Here is a 24,575-nt window from a genome sequence, read left to right on the forward strand (position 1 = left end):
TTCCGTCAGTGTTCAAGACAAGAGAACACAAAGTGTGTGCACTGATTCCGTCAGTGTTCAAGACAAGAGAACACAAACACAGTGTGTGCACTGATTCCGTCAGAGAGTGTTCAAGACGAGAACACAAACAGTGTGCACTGATTCTATCAGAGAGTGTTCAAGACAAGACAATACAAACTGCACTGATTCCGTCAGAGTGTTCAAGACAAGAAAACACAACAGTGTGCACTGATTCTGTCAGAGCGTGTTCAAGCTCCCAACCCCATCAAGTCTATTTTAGGTAAACAATAAATTGTGGGGGGAAAAAAATCCCATCCAAACATTAAACTTTAAACTGAAACCAACAACACTACCTCTCCTACTGCTAATTTGGGTAACATTATTATTGTTATTAATGCTTTCTCCAGGTATCTATACGTCTGTGGTTCTGCCCTGCAACAACACGCTTTCTGCTTGGAAAAACATACAGGCAGAGTTCCAGGTTAGGGTGTGTTCCTGCTGTTCCTACATATATGTACAGAGCATATACAACTGTTGTAAACGTATTTCTTTATTCATAAAATTAAAAACAACTTTTCCAGGATATTATCCAGCAAGTATGTTTGATTTGGAGACACATACCATCATACAAGATAACTGAGTGGCAAATCATTCAAAGCCAGACTAAATTAACTTTTAAATCAGGAACAAGAATTTTAGTAAAATATATTTAGATAATGTTAAGGTAAGCCCCCTCAGGAAATGTGTCCCATAATATAAGTTGATATACATAGCTTATCCTGTACAATCACAATTGTTGACATACATACATATTTATTTTTGTGTTTTATGTTAAAAGACAATACGTGAAAACAAGATTTAACCCCAAGACACAATCCCCATTCACATCCAGCGACGCTCTCCAGTGCTGGAACTGTAGAGATACTGCTGGCCTGTAACTAAAACAATACAACAGGTCTGTTAACAGTTTGTATAACTGAACTAAAATTTTAAACAGCAAGCTTGTTAAAAAATAATGTGAAGACTTATTTTTGAAATCTTAAATTAGCTCACAGGATAGAAATTGTGTAGGTTCAAACCACTCATTCTTGTGCCTCAGGAATACTTTCGCTTTGCATTCTTTAAGGTGTAAGAGGCCGGGTGTATGAAACATTCCTGTTCAGGAGTTCAAGTGCAAACCGCACTGGTTTATTTTAGTGCTTGAGACTGACACTGACTGACACACACACACACACACACACACACACACACACACACACACACACACACACACACACACACACACACACACACACACACACACACACACACACACACACACACACACACACACACACACACACACACACACACAAAATCACAACTACAATTCCAACAATCTTGCAAGAAAACAACGAGCCAGGTTTCCACAAGTAGTTCTGTTTTCTGTAGTAATCCCCCTGCTTATCTGGGCTGTATGTGTACAGGTTGTAGGTATCCTGGGGTTCATAATGCTGTCATGTATAAACCTGGCTTGTTTCTGTAGCGGTTACCGTAGAAGTTGTGAAGGAATATTAAACAGAAACATAGAGGTTCATGATACACTAGCTTACTTTATTAGCATATATTATGTGAGGTCAAATAGGACCATTCTCCTAGTCAAGTACAACGTGGCTCCCAAGTTTGTATTATATTGCCTTGTAACAGATGCCATGGTGTGTGAGTTTTTGGTGCTGGGACCTTGAACGATCACATTTGATCATCAATAAAAAATCCCCAAATCTATTTAATGTTGACGCACAGACTGAAGAGGTTATTAGAATGAGTGAAATGGCCATCTATACAGTTATCTATTATGGTGTGTGTGTGGGAGGGTGGTAATAGGCTAGTTTAAAAAATGTTTTATTTATTTATTTTTAAATAGCATTTATAGTGTTTATACTGTTGAACATGTCTTCTTATACAGTATATTTTAAAAAAAAAACCCTCTCTCTCTCTCTCTCTCTCTCTCTCTCTCTCTCTCTATATATATATATATATATATATATATAGATAGATAGACCGGAATGTGCACATATCAAACACACAGGTACCATCATTTATACATCTCCATAACCTGAATGAAACACACAAGTATACTGACAAAGGGTCTCATACCAACCACTCTTCACTATCTCCCCACACCTCTTATATAGTCTCCTATGGATTTGAATGCATAGAGTCACATGACCAATGGTACAGATCACTATTCCCACTGAAACAAAAGCATCACACTTTACCAAATAAAATCTTAAGAAAAAAACTACAGGCCAGATCTGAACAAAGAAAAGATAGACACAACATGTAAGGATTACATAGAAAACTTACCAGGGTCTTCTGCTTTTCCATCAAATTTCTAAAAAGAAAGGATACATGAATAATAATTTAAGCCACTAAAACAACAACACAAAATAATCCCTGTTTTGTTGTGCTGGTGTTGATCTACATTGCATTTTTTTTGCCTTCTGTTGTATTCTTTAACAATACACATTTGCTTATTTATTATGTAGGTTGCTTCTACAAGTTCAGACAGAGCAAGATAGCAATACTCCCTTAAAAAGGTCACTCCTAAAACATGTTAGTAAATGTAGTAATGGCATGCAGGTATAGTAAAAGGGCAGTGAAAGCATGGTAAAGAGTAGGCAGACATGGTGTACACTGGAGCTATGGTTAACAATGGTAAAGCATGGTACTGCAAGATAACTGCTGATATGCCATGGTCTGCCAACCTGCCCTGTAGGTTTACATGTATACAGAAGTCCTGTAGAGTACCCAGTGTACAAAATGTCCTTAATAATTTAAGGCTTTGATGTAAGCTAAAATACCTCTTTTGATCAAAATAAACATTTTAATAACACATGGGCATTAAAAAAAATGGGAATTAAAAAAAAAAATCTGTATAAGTAGTGCCTGCAAACAGAAATGTAAATCCTCTCCCAAAGGAAATGCAGCAGACAGACTGGTAATGGCATGTTTTATGAAGCAGCCTGGCAGCACTTACTGTGCTCTGCTGGTTCAGAGACGGCATACTCAGTTTCTTCATCAGAAGGTCATCTGGTTTGGGAGGTGAATCACCCTGCATGTCTGACAGACCTTTTAGATCAGAAGACCTGAGAAAATGTAAAAAAAAAGGGGTAAATAATATTTAAAAAGCTGTTCCTAGTAGCTGATTGTCAAGTTGGGTCTCAAAGGATCCAAGTGATTCTGCCTCAGCAAGATGACTAGGTAGCCCATTCCATAACCTCAAGACTGTAACTGTCCATAACTATTATCCCCCAATCTAAGAAGTTGACAGTAGTAGATAAGAAACATCAGCAGTCCAAAAAAAGCTCTGCAGCACCTCATTGAGTATGTTGCCCAATTAAGAGGTTTCCCCTCTCACAAGTACTCTCTGCTTCCTGTGTTTTAATTAGATTCGTATCCATTTGTTCTACTTTATTTTCCCAAGAAAAGCAGCTTGAGGATCAGCCCTTTTGTGTGTCACTTTATCAGAGTCTGTTTGGAAGTCCAAGTACATACATGATGTGTATAAGAAGCCAGGTTTGTCAGGCAGGAGAGTCATTTTCTCATTCCGTGTTGGCTGTCTCCTATGATGACATTGCTGTATAGATACTCCTATCGTTACCCTCACAACTTGTTTATGGTATATGACAATGACATCAGAAAAAAGCAGCTACTCTACTTTCTGCATCTATGACCTAGCCCACCATCCCAGCACTCTTACACACTTACTTAATTTGCAGTATCGGCTTAGCTTCTTTAACTGGAGGCTGCCTACACAGGGAAGACCTGAAAATCCAGAGCCAGAAACCGGGTGGGACAAAGATTTGGATAAGTAACTAAAAATGCAGACAGGATATCCACAAAACACATTTTCCAAAAACGTACTTTAGAAAATCGGTGCTCCTCTTAATTGACACACACAGCTTCTGAAGTGACCCTTTTTAATGCTACTGAATTATTGTGGTTTAACTCAAACAAGGAACGTGAATCTGAATTGAAAGACCACAAGAAAAAAAGTTTAACAGCACACAAACTTCAAAAAATGTCTTCTTTATTAAGATAAAATCCCTATCCTATTACAGGAAAAGGTAACAATTTATATTAAGTGCTGCTTATTAATGTTTTATAAATGTATAATATATGTGTAATAACTATGTCATAGGGTGTTAATAAAGCATTATAGGTGGTTTATAACCATGCAATAGCCATAGGCAAATTACGTTTAAACATCCCAAAGTACAATAGGTGGCTAAAAAGTGTCCCCTTTATAAAACTAATTCAGTCTATGGCTATTGCATGGTTATAAAGTGTTAATACGCATCTATAATGCATATTAACATTTTATAACATAGTTATTAAGCACATATACTATTTATAAAACATTTATAAAACGTTAATAAGCAGCACCTTAATATAAAGTGTTACCCAGGAAATATATTACTGTTCGCTTTTTACATAATGCACAGTAAAAGAAAACAGTAACTTCTTTGTCAGACACACACAATGTCTATGAACAGACTTCCTCTTTCCTTTCAAGTCATATCCAACTTGACCTTTTCAGTGACCCGGCAGCTGGGATTCTCCAGAAAAACTCAATGCCAGGTAAATATAGATTTTGAGAAAAAAATATAACTCAGCATTGGAACAACAAAACCAAGAACCACTCAGTTAAAATAGCAAATAAAATGCCATTGAGGATACTTATTGTCTGTAAACCTCAGGAGAACTTTCAGTTAACAAATTAAACCTATGCCTTAATTTAAGAATATGAAATGGAGTAAACCCTTAAGTAAATTATAATACCTTTTGAAACATTTCCAGATCAGCAGTGTTAGAACCACAATGAGGAGAGCTCCAGTTACAGTCATCACTGCCACAAACCAGGGTTCCGGAGCCCAGTAATACTCCATCACTGTGACGATCCTTGTTGTTCTTGTGGTTGTCTGGGTGGTGAGAAGAGGCCATGTTAGAAGGGCAGACAATCCCAAGAGAGGGATCTAACAACCTGTACCTGTATCATACATTTCACATAATATAACATGCTTTGGTAACTGTCTTTTTATAATATTATTTAACCAGGTAGATGACTTGAGAGCATCTTTTTTCCCAAGGTAAAATATCTGAGGCAAGATGCTTCAAGTCCCACAGTAAATACAAATACACTCTCTTGGCAGTTGTTCATACCGCAGTAGTGGTGGTGGTGGTTGTGGTCGTGCAGTATGCCACTTGCACTAACACTGTTGCCGTGGCGGAGAGCTCTGGGGCTGTGTCAACGGTCACTCTAACCAGGAGCTCAAAGGAGGTGGGATCAACCACCCCCGGAGTGTAATAAGTGAAGGCATTCTGGGTGAATATTGTAGATCCCCTCATAGAAAATTGTTCATTGGTGTTACCTAGAAATGGCACATTTAAAGAAATGCATGTATTTGTTTCATTGGAAGATGTTTACACAAACCTTTTTTACTAGATAGCACATCGTTTTAATACATAAAAGAGCGTCCATGAAAGTTCGAACAACATGTATAATTATATTTGACTGAATTAGGCATTAATAGATAGAGCAGACTGCCTAATTCTCAAATAAGAAGATAGAAACAATACTCAAGATCCTGTCCACCTTTCAAAGTTGTTTATGTCTGGTAAACAGTGTACAGTATATTACAGGTTCATGTACTTGTACATATTTCATTAAAGGAGGTCACATTGTTAGCTAAGAAGATGGTGGCTGCTGTGTTGAGGGTACCTGACCTTTTTATTGCTTTAAAACAACACTGTACTGCACTTTATTTTGCTGGGATGCATTTTCACTAACAATAAAAAGTTCTACAGATATGTTTACAATGCAACCTCTACTTGTACCTGCAAACTGCCCTCATTATGAGCCATGGGAATTCATGTATCTACTACCACTGTTTGTTGGAACACAACTTTTCAGTAAAACTTCTGAAATGGAATCTTGTGTTAATTACTACTGCTATTATTGCGACTGGGGGCTAGCTAGGTAGCAAGCTTGTACATTTTGTATAGACCAAGCTTGAGTGTAAGGAATGGGTTACCAAGCCATGTTGCCAATGCTGAATCCTTGGGATGCTTTAAGATATACCAGCAGCCTATATATACACACATACTCTATATTTATGAATATCTTACCTCCTATAATTTCATAGGAAACAGAGGCATTGGTAGAAGTGCAATAGAGAGTTATCACTTGACTTTCTGGTGAATATGTGGAGCAGATGGTCTTTATATAATACCATGGGTTACACACAGGGCTGGTATCCTGCAGACACAAGTAAAAGCGTTGGAAAACTTTAATATATGTGTTTATTATGAAAACTGCTAATGTTACACAACAAGTAAGGAGCCAAGATTTATACAGGCCTGTGACAGGGCTAGGAGCCCTGCACATGAAAATGGGGCAGGGTGAAGCCCTGTTGTAAAATGTATTTGATTTGTATTTTGATTTAAAATGTATTGTTTATTTATTTTTAGAACGGGGTACCCCTCCACCCCTGTGCCCGTGTATTATTTTGTATTTGTTTATTATTATTATTGTTATAATTTATATGTATTTATAAATATGACGGCAAAGCCGTAGGTTTTGTTATTGTTTAAATGTGTTCTGGCAGAGGCGAGGTCGGCAGCTCGTCCTCTGCCAGAAGTATTTAAAAAAGAACCCACTGATGGATATTTCCGGTTGTTGGAAATAACCGTGCCTGCTCAGTTTATCATCCTCTTTAATGCATGACTGTCCAGACCAACATTACCAATCGAAACTATATGAAAAACAAGGACAATGATTCTGATGCTGTTACCTGCACATAGACAATGATTCTGATGCTGTTACCTGCACATAGACAATGATTCTAATGCTGTTACCTGCACATAGACAATGATTCTGATGCTGTTACCTGCACATAGACAATGATTCTGATGCTGTTACCTGCACATAGACAATGATTCTGATGCTGTTACCTGCACATAGACAATGATTCTGATGCTGTTACCTGCACATAGACAATGCTTCTGATGCTGTTACCTGCACATAGACAATGATTCTGATGCTGTTACCTGCACATAGACAATGATTCTGATGCTGTTACCTGCACATAGACAATGATTCTGATGCTGTTACCTGCACATAGACAATGATTCTGATGCTGTTGCCTGCACATAGACAATGATTCTGATGCTGTTACCTGCACATAGACAATGATTCTGATGCTGTTACCTGCACATAGACAATGATTCTAATGCTGTTACCTGCACATAGACAATGATTCTGATGCTGTTACCTGCACATAGACAATGATTCTGATGCTGTTACCTGCACATAGACAATGATTCTGATGCTGTTACCTGCACATAGACAATGATTCTGATGCTGTTACCTGCACATAGACAATGATTCTGATGCTGTTACCTGCACATAGACAATGATTCTGATGCTGTTACCTGCACATAGACAATGATTCTGATGCTGTTACCTGCACATAGACAATGATTCTGATGCTGTTACCTGCACATAGACAATGATTCTGATGCTGTTACCTGCACATAGACAATGATTCTGATGCTGTTACCTGCACATAGACAATGCTTCTGATGCTGTTACCTGCACATAGACAATGATTCTGATGCTGTTACCTGCACATAGACAATGATTCTGATGCTGTTACCTGCACATAGACAATGATTCTAATGCTGTTACCTGCACATAGACAATGATTCTGATGCTGTTACCTGCACATAGACAATGATTCTGATGCTGTTACCTGCACATAGACAATGATTCTGATGCTGTTACCTGCACATAGACAATGATTCTGATGCTGTTACCTGCACATAGACAATGATTCTGATGCTGTTACCTGCACATAGACAATGATTCTGATGCTGTTACCTGCACATAGACAATGATTCTGATGCTGTTACCTGCACATAGACAATGATTCTGATGCTGTTACCTGCACATAGACAATGATGGTACAGCTGCCAGTCTTTTGATTCTTGGGGTCTGGCTCAATATCCTGGTTTAAATCCACTATTTGGATTTCCAGATTGAAGGTCCTAAGTTGTTCATATTCCAGATTGTTGAGGAGATAGATTATCCCTATAGTTGTCATTGAATGAAATAAAGACACGGTATCAGATACTGGTGGGTATTAATTATGCAAGAATACCAACCAGATAGACTGGTTAGTTCCAGAACAATTCATAGATTTTTTTTTTTTAATATTACAGCAACCTTACATGTCACTGCTTATTTTAGCACCAAAAAATAAATAAAATGTTTTTCACAAAAGGGATGATGGATATGAAGTCATCGGGCCCACACTACAGTGCAGGGGCTATGCGTGCGTATGGGTCCTGAGCCAGCTTAGGTCTCAAGTGTAAACGGATGGCTCAAATGATAAGAATCTTTTAATCTAATCTACTCTAAACCAGCTATGGTCCAAGTTGTATGTGTAAACACACCATAAATCACCTGCTCCAAGACTTACTAGATTGTAGCTGACTTTAGCCACAAACTCACATGCAATATTCTTTACATTCATTTGGGGTATTAGATTTATTTATTGAAGTTCAGTTCTCATCCTGTATTGGTCGTTCTCTACGCCCACCCAAAAATGCTCAAATGACAGGATCTGTCTTTTGAGTTTTGTAGCAGGTTTGGTATCGCCGCTGTTTAACACGCCCATTTTAGTGAGGGGCTGTGAATCGGCTCCCGGAGATAGTTGGATTAAATCATAAACAAACATTATTAATGTTCATACAAAATCAGCAGCAAATATATATAAAAAATGGTGATTTATAATATCCATTAACTAAAGGTGTTGCATTTGACAATTTTGGCGAGTGTTAAAATAAGCCCTGCATGTATAAAGGCATTGCAGCACAGACAGGTAATGATGCACCTGCTTTTCAAATCACTGATGTATGTATGTATGTACAGACCACAAATAAAAAACAAAACCAGTGCTTTGCTTGCTTCACTTCTATAATCATACAAGCAGCTATTGCCTAATTAAGGTTGGACCAATCTCCTGTCCATACAGGGCATAACAGTAAAAGATGCAAACAAACCTAAATAAATTGTCCCTCTCAAATGGTGGAGTCACACCAGAGTACACTTCTGGGATGTGTCTTCCCTTGGGGTGCACTTTCCAGACATTCAGAACACACTGAAGATAGCCCTACAGCCCTATACACATGAATAATACCAGGAGCAGTTCTCCAGGTTGGGTTCAGGACACTCACCAGTGCGACGGCCGATATCAAACAGCGGAGGATCGGGATTCCCTCCAATGATTTTAAACTGGACGTTGTTGAATTTCCAGTCACGGTCAGTAGCATTCACTGTGCCCACAGCAGTGTCTATTGGACTCATCATTTTAACAGGAAACTGGTAGGGAGGGTGACAGACTGGAGCATACTGATTGACTGGTGTCACAGTGATGTATATGTTGACTATTGCTATTAACAAAAATATGAACGTGTCATTTTATTTATGAACTATATATATATATATATATATATATATATATATATATATATATATATATATATATATAGTTCATAATATATATATATATATATATTCTGCTTAGATTCTGCTTACTAAATGCCCCTTGTGATTAATTTGGGATTTTTAGAAATGTCTGAAGTGTTTCTTATACAGAGTAAAATATACTGGCATTTTTCAATTTAAAAAAAACTAGTCTAACAGGCGTATGGGCTGGTTATTGGATTTTTTGATGCATTCAGGTGCTAGCTTTTTAAAATTGAATTTTTTTTTTTTTTTTTTTTACATATCTTTCAGTATTTTTTCACATTTTATAGAAATTATTTGTAGCTATTACATTTGTCTTGGAGTAACACAGCATCAGCACATATATTTTATAATATAGTTTTTTACAAATAAAAAAGCCTGAGCTGATCACACACTAGTCAATTCTGTTGTGTCACAAATTCTTGACTGATCGTCAGGTCTGCAGCAATCCGTCAAAATTGTTCCCAGTTTACCAGGGGTCAGGACTGGCTGTGTGACACTGAATCATCTAGTGTGCAGCTTTAGAATGCTGAACCTCAGAAAATCAAATGCAATCATACAATGTGCAGCTATGGCCAAAAGTTCACCCTAAATGCTTCATAAAGTCAAATGAAACCTGCTGAATAATGTTACGTTAACATATTGAATTACATACCGCTTTGTAGTTTTCCATATACTTAACGGAAAACTGAAATAAATGGAAGAATGTGACATTTTGAAATTTAACATGAAATACTGTACTACTGTTATGGCTTCCACTAGATGTTTGGGATATTATTTTGTAGTTTCTTTGATTATATGATGTTAAATATAATATCTAAATTATGTTCATATAGGAGGCGGGGATGTATAACCACAGGAAAGATAAGATTGTTCAGTATTTTACTACACTCTTCTGTAAATAGACACTCGTATTTGAAGTGCTGTATAAATAAATAAATTTACATAAATCACTAACATTTATAGAACTGTCATTTTCACTCTTCAATCTGTAAAAAAAAATATTTTCGGAAGCACAATATCCACAGGTAAATACAAAGTGCATACATATATAAAAGGAATGAGCTACCAAGACAGGTTGAAGGGACTGAATCTGTTCAGCCTAAGCATAATTAGGGAGGACTTGACTGAAGTCTTTAAAATCTTAAAAGGAGTTGAAAAAGTTAACCCTATCAATATTTTAAGTGCAACACAGACACCAGGACCAGAGGACACAGCAGGAATCTAAGGACAGAGTAGGAGACACTTCTTTACAGTGTGATGAGGGGACGGAATGGGTTACTAGTCATGTTGTTGCTCGATAATGTAGAATTTACAAACAGTTCCAAATCACAATCTGTGTTATTTGTCCTTATAAAAATAGCTGTATGTATTTCCATGTTTTTCTATGGTATACAGAGTTACCAGTATGCCAGTGGTATATAGCGGCAGTTATTTGTATCTATATTTTACATGTGCACACTGAAATGTATTATGAATTATTATAAAGAATGAAAAAATGAAACTTTTGGAGTGATTGCTCAATCAAAGGCATCATAGTTGTTTGTTATTTTTATGGTTGGATCCCAAGTTATGTAAGCCTACCTTGTGGGTGATTATGCTTATTAACTCAAATTAACTCCAACAAGCTTTCTCCGAGTGCATGATCATGTGAACAGAGTGAAGCCAAGCACTAAGCAGTGCCAGAAAAAAACAATCACAAACTAGTCTGATTTGTTGGTTGCTCTGTGTGTTGATACTACTGACAATTACAAGTGGTTTAGGTTTAATTGTTCTCACTGATTTTTGCTCCTGTCTATCACTCATATATTTCAGTACTGCCATCTGACTGGGAAGTCAATAGAAAGTGGCCAATAGAGATTCAGTATTGGTGCTTACTCTGTGGTTCAGTCCACAATTTTAAATAAAACACAAAGACAATTATTAAAATGTGTAAAGAAGGTATATAAGGTATGCATACAATTTAAAAAATAATATTTGTACACATCAATACGTCCAATAACCTTAAGTATAGTAGAGCTTTACTTGTCTATTAATCATTTTAATATGCATTTTTAATTTTGTTAAATGAATGTGTCAGTTAAATGTACCCTTTGAAAATGAGGATTTTGACACTTACTTGAGAGTGATGGCACTGTGCTGCTGTCTGTCACATTGATGGAGGCAAAATATTGGAAATTGACGCTTGCCATTTCAGCAGAGTCATATGTTATAGTATTATTCACCTGGATAAACATAGAAAGTTATGAAATTCGTATAGATATTTCTGTGTGGTAATGTTACAGAAGACGTTCTGACTTTTTACAGAGTTCTTTATTGTTCCTTATCTGTGTGGGCTGTACATTTTGGCTAATTGTATTAAGTTCAGGTTTTTGAAGTTCAATCAACATACTGTATGTGACTGATACACAAAGTTAATAAATAGTAGCTAATCACCTGAAACTCCCCATTCTGAAGTCGGAACTTGTAAAGGGAGTTGGCATTGGTAATGATCTTGTAGGACAGTGTCTGTTTTTTCTGATCCTTGTTACAGTTTAGATTAAAGAATTTATACCCAATGGGTGTGGTCTCAGGAACTGTATCCCTGTACATTGAAACAAGACAGCAACAATCACAAACAAGTATATTGTTAATCGTCAACAGTCATAAAACCAGTGGATGTTTTTTGTTCCTTTTTGTATTGTAACTATTAAGATGCTTTCTGAGAATTACATTCACTGGTTAGATTCAAACCAGGTCCTCCGAGCCCTTCTCGCTGTTTTTCAGTCTTCATAGCTTATTCCTTTCAGCCCTTGGATTAGTCTGGTTGCTCTTCGTTGGACTCTGCCCTTTTGATACTGTGCTGACCAGATCTGAACACCTGTCTCACCTGTACGTTACGCCACCTCACCATAACCACTTGGATTTGTACTCTACACTTCTTACCATATAACCAAGCATGCTGTTTGCCTTTTTACTTGGTTTCCATACTATCTGATTGCTGACAGCAATAAGCTCATTATAACACCAAGCTTTTTTCTCTTGGTGGGCCATTTCTAGTTGTTTACTGCTGGTATTTGAACTTCCCATTAGTTAACATCAAATTCAATTTGACATGTATCTTCTATATCCTCTTGGATTTCCTGCATGGCTGAAATCGTGTTGTGTCTGCTTTTACAAGTTTGATAATTACAGTATGCCCTGAGCTAAGCCATTGATATACAGTAAATAAGAAACAGAAATTCAAGCACTGATTCCTGCATCATCCAACTGAGTACTAGCCTGCAATGTGACCGATCCCTGCGTCACCCCACTGAGTACTAGCCTGCAATATGACCGATCCCTGCGTCACCCCACTGAGTAATAGCCTCCAATATGACCGATCCCTGCGTCACCCCACTGAGTACTAGCCTCCAATATGACCGATCCCTGCGTCACCCCACTGAGTACTAGCCTCCAATATGACCGATCCCTGCGTCACCCCACTGAGTACTAGCCTCCAATATGACTGATCCCTGCGTCACCCAACTGAGTACTAGCCTCCAATATGACCGATCCCTGCGTCACCCCACTGAGTACTAGCCTGCAATATGACTTTCTCCACATCAAACATCTGCTTCCTATTCATTAACCACCTATGCATTCACTTGAATGTACTTCCTTGTTTTCCTATTGATTAAACACCTTTTAGACTATTTACATTGAAACAGTGCTGCTGCTGGTGTAGACTATTGACAGTGCTATGGCAGGTGTTTCAGATTTTTCCTCCACCTATGTATGTTACAGTGAGCTCCTTTCACACACGCCTGTGAACTGTGGTCAATGATGAACCAAGTGGAGAGCATTTATTCAATCAGATTAGGCACACCTTGCATTGTAACTGTTTTCCATTTATCTGCCTTGTAAATACTGGATAGTGGGCTTTAGGCTGTAGTTTGGTCAACTAGTCCTACTTGATGCATATTCCCATGTTCTGTGGCACTCCCTGACCCACCCCTAACACATCAAGTGAAAAAACCTATTGTGTGAACTCTTGTGTATTTGAACCCCTAATTAAAACCCTCATATTGTTTTCTTACACAAAAACAGCAGGAGTGCAGAAGGGAGGAATGTCATTGGCTTCCAGCACAGTGATGTTGACAAGGGTTGTTGCGTTGACCTGATGGATCGGGTCATATGCTCGGACCTGTAATTGAACTGAAGATGGACTTCGCTTGTCCAGAAAGTCCAGATCCAGATTGTAGGTGGTCCTGATCTCCCCTGTAACTGCAAAACAGGCAAAGGACAAAAAAAAAAAGCCTTAAGGGAAAGTGAGATGGCATTATAATTCTCTGAACACACAGGCACATAGAATAGTGTCAACAGGATTGCTGAGTGTACCAGTGGTCATTCTAGAGTATTAAAAATGATTTATCAATTACTCACCCATGACTGATCCACACCATTGAAAAGCCAAGATACTAACCTTCCAAACCAAATGGAGACGATCCCTTATTAACATACCTTTAATACAGGATTCTTTTAAGGATTTCTTACCTTCGTTAATCTGAAAGCTGCTGGTTGTCGGGCTCTGATCTATTATCTCATAACGCACATTCACACCATTAGCTGTCACTGTCGTTACAAGTGCCATAGGCCCTGTATTCTCCCGAATACTTGCAGAGTACGATTTCTTCCTGGGGGGGGGGGGGGGGGGGGAGTCATGAAAAAGTTTAAAGAACTAAAATGGTGTCTCACACAACAAGTTCCGTCTATGTGAACTCTGTACATATTTCATTCCCCCACCCTTATCAAGAATATTGTTGAAAACTAATCAGAGGTGAAAGTACTGCACTATGCTCTTTGTGTGTAATTGCATTGTCCACCCCAATGTTGTGTTTTTGAGGGGCAGTACAGGGGACACAAGTCCCTATTCGCGTCCGACTGCATGTAAACAATACATGGGCTAGGAACAATATGAACAATAATGGATTATGGATGGTGGTGCACATGAAGCTCTGAACATTTAAAGATCTGCCCTTTTTAAGAAAAAAGTTCCAAATTGCCATTGGGTCGCTGTGTATTTTAAGAACATGTCAATGTACTTCCCAAGATTTGGAAATTGATTGGCAGGACTTATGAGAGGGGGGGCAGACATGTGAATGTGAAAATAACTATGGAAACTGAACTCAAACTATAAACAAATGAAATATACTGTACTACAAGGATGGTGAATGACAAACACAATGAATTATCATCGTATATGCTACTTATAGAACCAATGTAAATGTATCCTTTTATTAAATAATAATAAAATAAATGCAATACATTTAATGACTAAATATCTTTTTCTGTGTCTCCAGTATGGATATATTAATACATTGTGGGCATAATATGTAATTGCAAATGAATATGTTAAACCCAATAACTACATTTTTGCCGAGTACACAACAACAACAAAAAAAACGTTTTTGATCTTACGTGAAGTTCACAAAGTATACCGGAAGCACATTGATATTCACTAATCCAGTGCATGATGCTCCCCCTGGTTCCTCTTCCACTGTGATGGCCAGCTTGTACGTCTGTAGAAACAGACGAAAGAGCACCCAATCAGAACCACATGCATCTGTGACCTGCAGTGATCTTAATACTAAAAAAACGTCATTAGAACATAAGAACATAAGAACGTTTACAAACGACAGGGTCTTATTCTAAATGCGTCCCATCGCTAGTAACTAATTGATCTCAGAAGCTAACGTGGTACTGCAGCTTTAATTGGAAGACCGACGCGCACTGTGACGTTGCTGCTGACTGCTTGAGTTAGGTTGTGTTTTCGGATGTTCTTCAGATCGGGTTCGGGTTTAAATATTCTGCATCGCAGTGGGGGTCATTCGCAAGACAACCCCTCGAACTCGAAAAGATTTTGGGGTTCTAAAAATGAATTCATCTATATAGATTAATTCATTTTTAGAACCCCAAAATATTATATATATATATATATATATATATATATATATATATATATATATATAAGGAAGATCTCATAACAAACGAGAGGAGGCCATTCGGCCCATCTTGCTCATTTGGTTGTTAGTAGTTTATTGATCCCAGAATCTCATCAAGCATCTTCTTGAAGGATCCCATTATCGGGGAGTTGGTTCCAGACCCTCACAATTCTCTGTGTAAAAAAGTGCCTCCTATTTTCTGTTCTGAATGCCCCATTATCTAATCTCCATTTGTGACCCCTGGGCCTTGTTTCTTTTTTCTGGTCGGAAAAGTCCCCTGGGTCGACATTGGACATAGGATTTTGAATGCTTGAATCAGATTACCGCGTAGTCTTCTTTGTTCAATACTGAATAGATTCAATTCTTTTAGGCTGTCTGCATACGACTGTTCTTTGCACTCTTTCTAGAGCAGCAATATCCTTATATACACAATAACTATATATACACAATAACTCTTGACAGAGCATGTTGTAAGTCATATCTTATGCACTCCTGGGTGCCTTGTGATGCAAAAGGCAATAGGCCGAGTACCCAGCCACCCAGAAGTGTGGTAAGATACGTCTTTCTGCACACCCTGGAGTGGAAATTCAATGATCACACCGAGACACCAAGTTATTTTTCAGATACAATTTTTTAAAATTTAGTTGTTTAAAAATGTGACGTGTGTCATCTTATCTATTTGGGCGTAAAGTAAATTTGTTTAATTTATTTTTATCTTCAGGAGGCCGATCGTACTGTTTTAATGTTTTTTTTTTCATTCTTTAACATATGGCTGCGTTTGAATATTTAATGAAATGTGTTTTTAGCAACAACAAAAAAATCATTTAAAAAACTCAATGTTTTGTTCTAATTTACATTTGTGTGTGGATGAAATCCCTCCTTGACAAATGCTTATTTTTGCTTCACAAATGTCATTCCTTTCATACTGTAACTGTAAGCAAGTACTTAAGTGCACAATGATTTTGCAGTTTTCCAATAGTTATCCTGTGAATTTACCATGTTTTTCGTATGCTGTACCATTAGGGTTGCCAACGAGGAATTAAAGATTAATCTCCCGGACACTGCTACGAGTAACCCGAGAATCATAGGGAATTCTTAGAATGAATATTGAACGGTGAATCAGGTTGATCATCTTCTTGCTAGTTTCATACATTCCTGGAGTCCAGGCTCCAGCCGGTGTTTGAATTGTCAAGGCAACTCGCGCTTGAATGTCATACTGGTGTATTGGTGCTGCCATGTTACCGTAAAGTAACGTCTGGCACTTTCCGTTTTTCAAAATGGATGATCTCGGCGGTGACTCTTCAAAACATAGCGGCTGCGAAGGTATTGTGAAAAGGAAAAAGTACCATTGTGCTAACAGTGACAACTGGTGTAAGGACCCTGAGTATAAGTTGATGAATTCATGGGTGAATGCATTTTGTGTCATCAAGCATTTTCCGTATATGAAGGGAGAAGAGCCATTTCCATTCATGCGGAATGTACAAAACACAAAGACGCTGTGAGAAATCAGAAACAAAAACCTCAAATTGCATCCTTTTTTTGTTTTGTTTTGTTTTTACAAAAAAGGACACGCCTTAGTAAAATCTAGTGACAGCAGCAGACATAGGGGAAGTTTATCATGGCGTGATTCATCATCTAAATTACTCTAGTCAAGATTGTGGTAACAAATTGTTTCAAAAGTTTCTACCAGATTCAAAGATTTAAAAAAAAAAGTCTTGTGGATGTACAAAAGCAGCTAGCATTACTGAGAATGTTTTGGCACCGAAACTTTTAGCTAATGATCTTGAATTTGTGCTTTTTTTCTCAGTTGGATCGGACACCTCAAATAAAGGAAATAGGATGTTTTTGTGACTGTTTGTTATTTTACAAAGACGGAAGGGATTAAATATAGCTTACTGGATTTTGACCATGACAGTGTAAAATATATTTTCATGTCAAATCTAGCTTTTGTAAAGATTCTGACAATATTTTTTAAGTTTAAAACAGTTTGCTGTATTTTACAATGTTATGGTAACCAATTTAAAATAAAAACTGTGTTCAACGATTAAAGTTCTCAGGTAGAAAATGTCAGCTGGCATGGGCCCTCCCTTTAATTTCAGAACCTCCTGCATGCTAAGTAAAGGCCATATCTACGTTTTTCATGGTCTACTAATTTCCTGTGACACTGGTACTTATAATTATATTATTTTTTTCTGCACATCCTAAGTGATTCAGGCACCACACACCTCAGACATATATAAGATAATTAGGACGCACGGGTTAGTCTGGCGTCTGGTTTATTTTATTGAATCTTCTTCTTTGCATTGGCAACATGGTTTGAGTAAAAACAAAGTAGGCCACAGTAACTGGCAAACCCAGATGAACATAATACATGTAGTGTAATGTACAATGTTGCATTTTGACTAAAGTTTATTAATTTATTAAAAAGTCTGAAAATAATAAAAGACAGAAACAAACAGACTTGCCAACTGAACCAACCTCCTCCCACGCACCTACGCACACATGCATGCACGCACCAACGCACACCCACACTAATCGTTTAATGATACAGCAGTTCAAGCTACTGAGATTGCTATTGTGGACTGGCGAAAAACTAAATTAAAAGGCCAAAATAATTTGAAAAAATGTGTCTGACAGAAAAGAGCAAGGGAATACGGTACTCTTAAAACATGTCTGTGCACGAAACACATTTCAAACTGAGCTTCGGAGTTTGACAAACTGCATGAAAACATTAAAATGAAACAAGGATAATGTATACTCATAGCATTTCCACACTGAAGTCTTGTTAGAGAATACATTACCTGATCCGCTTGTTTGGAGCTGTAGCCACTGGCTGGAACAAGGATTTCTCCATTTTGGGTAATGTTAAACAGAGACGATGCAGATGGAGGCAATGTACTCATTTTGTACTAAACAGAAGAAAAGACAAGACTTTATCTCACAAGAGAAGTGACCTACCATGTTCATGTCAGTCTGTGAGCAAAATGAGGCTGGCTGTTTGACCAGGAGAGAGTACTCATGAGGCTGGCTGTTTGACCAGGAGAGAGTACTCATGAGGCTGGCTGTTTGACCAGGAGAGAGTACTCATGAGGCTGGCTGTTTGACCAGGAGAGAGTACTCATGTCCAGGAGAACCCTACTACTGAATAGCTCACACTTTTATCAAGTAAACATGATTTGCTATTACCTATAATGATATTACTATGAAAACAGTCCTCAAGATTACCCACTTTATCTAATTGTTTAGATATCCTAGTGTATCGCAATTATCAACTGTAAATTAACACGATAATCATGATGGGAATGGGACTGTTATAAATACAGACGTGCTCAAATTTGTTGGTACCCCTCCACAAAAAACGAAGAATGCACAATTTTCTCTGAAATAACTTGAAACTGACAAAAGTAATTGGCATCCACCATTGTTTATTCCATATTTAATAGAAATCAGACTTTGCTTTTGATTTTTTATTCAACATAATATTGTAAATAATAAAACAAATGAAAATGGCATGGACAAAAATGATGGGACCGTTAACCTAATATTTTGTTGCACAACCTTTAGAGGCAATCACTGCAATCAAACGTTTTCTGTAGCTCTCAATGAGACTTCTGCACCTGTTAACAGGTAGTTTGGCCCACTCTTCCTGAGCAAACTGCTCCAGCTGTCTCAGGTTTGATGGGTGCCTTCTCCAGACTGCAAGTTTCAGCTCTTTCCATAGATGTTCGATAGGATTCAGATCAGGACTCATAGAAGGCCACTTCAGAATAGTCCAATGTTTTGTTCTTATCTATTCTTGGGTGCTTTTAGCTGTGTGTTTTGGGTCATTATCCTGTTGGAGGACCCATGACCTGCGACTGAGACAGAGCTTTCTGACACTGGGCAGTACGTTTCGCTCCAGAATGCCTTGATAGTCTTGAGATTTCATTGTGCCCTGCACAGATTCAAGGCACCCTGTGCCAGGCGCAGCAAAGCAGCCCCAAAACATAACCGAGCCTCCTCCATGTTTCACTGTAGGTATGGTGTTCTTTTTTTTGAAAGCTTAATTTTTTCGTTTGTGAACATAGAGCTGATGTGACTTGCCAAAAAGCTCCAGTTTTGACTCATCTGTCCAAAGGACATTCTCCCAGAAGGATTGTGGCTTGTCAATATGCATTTTAGCAAATTCCAGTCTGGCTTTTTTATGTTTTTCTTTCAAAAGTGGAGTCCTCCTGGGTCTTCTTCCATGGAGCCCACTTTCGCTCAAAAAGCGACGGATGGTGCGATCAGAAACTGACGTACCTTCACCTTGGAGTTCAGCTTGTATCTCTTTGGCAGTTATCCTTGGTTCTTTTTCTACCATTCGCACTATCCTTCTGTTCACTCTGGGGTCGATTTTCCTCTTGCGGCCGTGCCCAGGGAGGTTGGCTACAGTTCCATGGACCTTAAACTTCTTAATAATATTTGCAACTGTTGTCACAGGAACATCAAGCTGCTTGGAGATGGTATTGTAGCCTTTACCTTTACCATGCTTGTCTATTATTTTCTTTCTGATCTCCTCAGACAACTCTCTCCTTTGCTTTCTCTGGTCCATGTTCAGTGTGGTGTACACAATGATACCAAAACAGCACAGTGACTACTTTTCTCTATTTAAATAGGCTGAATGACTGATTACAAGATTGGAGACATGTGTGATACTAATTAAAGAAACTAATTACTTTGAAATATCACTATAATCCAATTATTTATTATCTTTTCTAAGGGGTACCAACAAGTGTGTCCAGGCCATTTTAGAATATCTTTGTAGAATAAGCAATAATTCACCTCTTTTCACAGCTTCTTTGCTTTATTCTATGACATACCAAAGGCATGCAAGTATACATGATAAAATAGCTTTTAATTTCATCACTTTTCAGGAGGAATGAAGCATTATTTCAATGAGCTGTAAGGGTACCAACAAATTTGAGCACGTCTGTATTTAGTATACATTATATATAGGGCTTCTGATTTTCAATTTTAACCAATAACTACCAATAAAACACCACCGATAAAAAAATATTTAAATTGGTGTATATCCAATAAACACCGGAAAAACACTGGAAATTAAAAAAAAAAAAAAACTTTCCCAGTGTAGTTGGGCAATGTCCCTTCTTCCTGACTTATATCTGGTATTGATTCGTTCTGAATACAGTCGAGATTTAAAACAAGATTACAATTAGAAACAGGATTGTTCTTGCTCGGGATTTAAAGCTATGTTATAGTTAGATAGGGAGGATTTACACGCTCGTGGGATTTAAAACAGAATTGCAACTTGTAAAAAAAATGCCTACATGCACAAAAACACCTGAAGAATATGCCTGTGACTAATAAACACAGAAAAACAGAAGCTCTAATTACACATTTCATCAGTCGTTTTGAGTGCTGTTATCTTTGCTGCACTGTACAGCAATCTTTCTTTACTGTACTTCTTGGCTTTTGAAAGTTAAGCACCTTCCCATTTCACACACAGACAGCAATGACTATCTTTATAATTATTTTACAAAAATAGTTTGAACACTTTCTACCTGCTGCTGATCGACTGTTCACATTCCAAACAGTATGCTGCTGTAACACCACTGGGATCTTCAGATACAGCTCTTGCTAATTTATTTCTTAACTTAAAAAGTAGGATTGCAACCTTTATAAAATAATGATTAATTAATACTTACACTGTATTACTTGCAACTTTTTTTTTGCACAATGCAAGGTCCCCAGTGTATCTTTCTAACATTTATTCCCCTGGTTCCATCCTAGTCTGTTGAAAATAAATGCAAATATTCTCCAAAATCAAACATTGCTCAAACAAATACTTCAGACTGGATGAACATCTTTTTGCAAACTGTAGATAAACAAGAGGTTTGTCTGTTTTCTTGTCTTTGTTTCTCTTCTACCTGCGTGCACGGTGCAGGACGGCCTGCCTGTGATTGCTCCCGGGAGCTGGAGCCTGCAGGGGCTGCAAGAGACTGCCTCAATGGACAGACATTAATGCAACTTTGCACCGGTGATGACCCCTTGCCGGTGCGGTCAAGGGATTCAGGGGACGGAGGGGTGCAACTGGACTGAAACAAGGGGCGGGGGGCTGTGATTGGTCAGAAGTAATATGTTGTAATGTTGTAATAAGGGGCTGCTGAAGGGGAGCCTGTGAGCATCTCGGGGCAGAGTGTATGCAGTTGGTGTTGTGTTGTACAGCTGTATGCAGTCGGTGTTGGTTGAACAGCTGTCTGAGTTGTCGACTGAATAAAATAATTGCCGTTTTGACCTGATTCATCTCATCTCATCTCTTCTCTTCTCCTCTATTCCTTCTTCACTCTGAATAGCTGGTATGCTATAATATACAGTAGACTCTGGCTAAGAGAACACCCCTCATGAAGCAAGCAAAGTGTTTTCTAAGACACAGTTAACCGCCGGACACAATATGCCAAGGCCAATCACAATATTTTGCGGCCCCTTAAATTTCAGGGATTGTTTGATTTGATGCTGCAGAAGAGACACTTTTTAAAATGCATTTCTGCCTTAGTTTTAGGTTTACCCCCTTGTCACAACGGATAATGGGTTCAATTCAGAAATGCTACAGGTAAGTTCATACTACTTCAAATGTTAGGAGGCTGTGTGGTCCAGTGGTTAAAGAATAGGGCTTATAACCAGGAGATCCCTGGTTCAAATCCCAGCTCAGCCACTGACTAATTGTATGACCCTGAGCACGTCACTTAACCTCCTTGTGCTCTGTCTTTCGGGTGAGATGTAATTGTAAGTGACTCTGCAGCTGATGCACAGTTCATACACCGAGTCTCTGTAAGTCGCCTTGGAAATACAGTCCTAAAATAATATGTGTTGTACTTACTGTCAGTTTTTTGGAAGGCTGGCTCACAATTGTATAAAGTGTAGTGAAGGGAGGCACATTTTGAAGAACCTTCACTGTGTCACCACCTGCAGAGAAAGATAGACTGTGTTTACGAAAACAAAATATATCCTTTCAAATTCCAATGTTTAAAATTGAACTTTTATTTCCTGTATTTACTGTACTCATTTTTTATTATTGGGTTGGATCCGATTGTAATGACAAAGTACTATTGGCCCCCACGTGACCAGATAGCTTTCAGCTTCTGTTCCTAAAGCAAATGGCAACTGTGCATATGTTACAGTTACTTTGTAAAATCGGTCAATTTAATTAAAAAAAAAACTGTACATGTATAAAGTTACCAGGTGACTGGTCAATGTATAAAATAACCACGTCAATAGGGGAATGTGGCAATGTGCCCCGCCCCTGTGTGCATATTATGTGTTGTATGTTGCGTGCCTGTGTTAATGTTGGTGTATAGATTGGTACACGGGATATAAACGGGTCTGTGTTTCACGTGTGATTTAAAAAGTGTAGATTTGTATTTAGGCACGAGGAGGGCACAAATCACTTCACGTGCTGGTTAAATGTAATATGTGAGCACGGGGTTGCACAGAATTAATTCACGTGCTGGGATTCAAGTGAATAATTCATTAGTAATTGGATCCCAGCACAACAGTATATATAGAGACACGTAGCATTCACTCGGGGTTGGGTGTTCGGTGAGTGGAGAACGGGATTGGAGACGGAGGTAATTGTAAATTATATAAAAGTGAATAGTTAAAGTATCTGCTCACCGTGTTTGTTCGTCTATTTATTTTGGCCTCAAGTGCTGTGCCCTGTGTTTTGTCTGTTCCAACCTTTTATTTTCTGTTCTGTTTATTAAATGCTGAGCGAAAGCATTCGCTCAGCTTCACCAAACCACACCTCTCTGTCTGTTTATTTCTTGCTTCTGGTCTGACGCCACCCACTCCGGCCGTCTTTGTGACAGGGAAATATTTATAAAGTTATTAAATGTATAATAAACATTCACTCCAGGTAGGTCAGGTTAGATTAATGCATCCAATTATATTTCTGCTTGTAACTTTCATTTCTGTCAAATTTGTAATACGTTGGGTACATGGAACAAAAAACATAAAAAATGTCCTAAATATAAAAATAATTATTGCGTAGCCTATACCAGTGGTTTCAATTCAAGTATCCCTTTGCAATTTCCACTCTACTGAATGGTACCACAGTTGCAATAAGGCAGAATAATCTGATTAACATTTGTTTCCCTGTTTATTTAATATCTAATTTATGTCACAGCGGTTTGGGACTGACAAATGGCTGGTTTAGGACAGAATACCAAACAGTAATTCTTAACTTTTCATTACAAGTCTTTGGAGGCACAGAATCAAAAGACAGTATTTGGGAATTTCTTGAGAAAAGAAAGGAATTTATCTTACCCGGTCTTGTAAACAGACTGCTGCATGTCAGACTGGAATCTGATGTCTGACCAACAGAAAAAAACAGAGTAAAAATGCAGTATTAACATGCCGAAGGGCTTGACTCTAAATCCTCTTTAACTTCGTCACATAAATACAATGTCGTAGCTACTGCATTCGATATCTTCTCTAAGGTCCAAACAGGTGGTTTATTTTAGATGGAGATAGGTTCCCATCTCCATTAGGACCCTTTGAAACAGGCAGAACCATTTTGATGGAAAATACTCATTCTGTGTTTACATTTTCTTGTTGACTAATACAAAGATTTCAGGCATCATTGGGTGTTGAAAACTGCACAACAGGTTTAGTTTGTGAGACAAACGGTTTTTGCTTGAGCTAATCTTGATTGACCGAGAAAGTCACCGTGTAACTATAGCTACTATCCATGTAATATAAAACCTTATCATAACCTCCTGATTGCATACTTTTGACTATACAGTATATCCCAGTGCTTTGCTGTACATGTACTTTCAAACTGAAATAAACAAATAGCCCTTCCTTTCAGGGGCAAACCCATTGTGTCTGTCATGGGTTTCAACTTCAAGACTCTCACTCAGGTTGAACTCCGATCGGCTTGAGGGAAGAAGCAGCTTCAAGCAGGTTGTGTCTCAGTTTCTGACCTGGAGCCGCATTAAACTCAGATACTCAAAGGGGATTTTTGGAATTGTATATTACCTGTTGCTTCTGCGTTGCAT

At 38.1% G+C, this 24,575-nt stretch overlaps 1 protein-coding gene across 1 annotated transcript; it reads right to left on the reverse strand.

The window, feature by feature from the left end:
* Positions 1 to 583: 583 nt before the first annotated feature.
* Positions 584 to 24,575, reverse strand: LOC117413508 (cadherin-related family member 4-like). The gene is made up of 18 exons (XM_058996698.1): positions 24,556 to 24,575; positions 23,842 to 23,887; positions 22,397 to 22,482; positions 18,339 to 18,446; positions 15,014 to 15,114; positions 14,090 to 14,229; positions 13,633 to 13,819; positions 12,011 to 12,158; positions 11,694 to 11,799; positions 9,283 to 9,498; positions 7,989 to 8,134; positions 6,172 to 6,301; positions 5,206 to 5,414; positions 4,825 to 4,964; positions 3,751 to 3,807; positions 3,020 to 3,128; positions 2,347 to 2,374; positions 584 to 938 (listed from the first exon to the last, which is right to left on the reverse strand). The coding sequence occupies exons 4-18, from the start codon at positions 18,438 to 18,440 to the stop codon at positions 883 to 885; spliced, it is 1,875 nt and encodes a 624-aa protein (XP_058852681.1). The 5' UTR covers positions 18,441 to 18,446; positions 22,397 to 22,482; positions 23,842 to 23,887; positions 24,556 to 24,575; the 3' UTR covers positions 584 to 882.

The sequence above is a fragment of the Acipenser ruthenus genome, chromosome 23 (genome assembly GCF_902713425.1).
Source record: "Acipenser ruthenus chromosome 23, fAciRut3.2 maternal haplotype, whole genome shotgun sequence".
Taxonomy (NCBI): Eukaryota; Metazoa; Chordata; class Actinopteri; order Acipenseriformes; family Acipenseridae; genus Acipenser; species Acipenser ruthenus.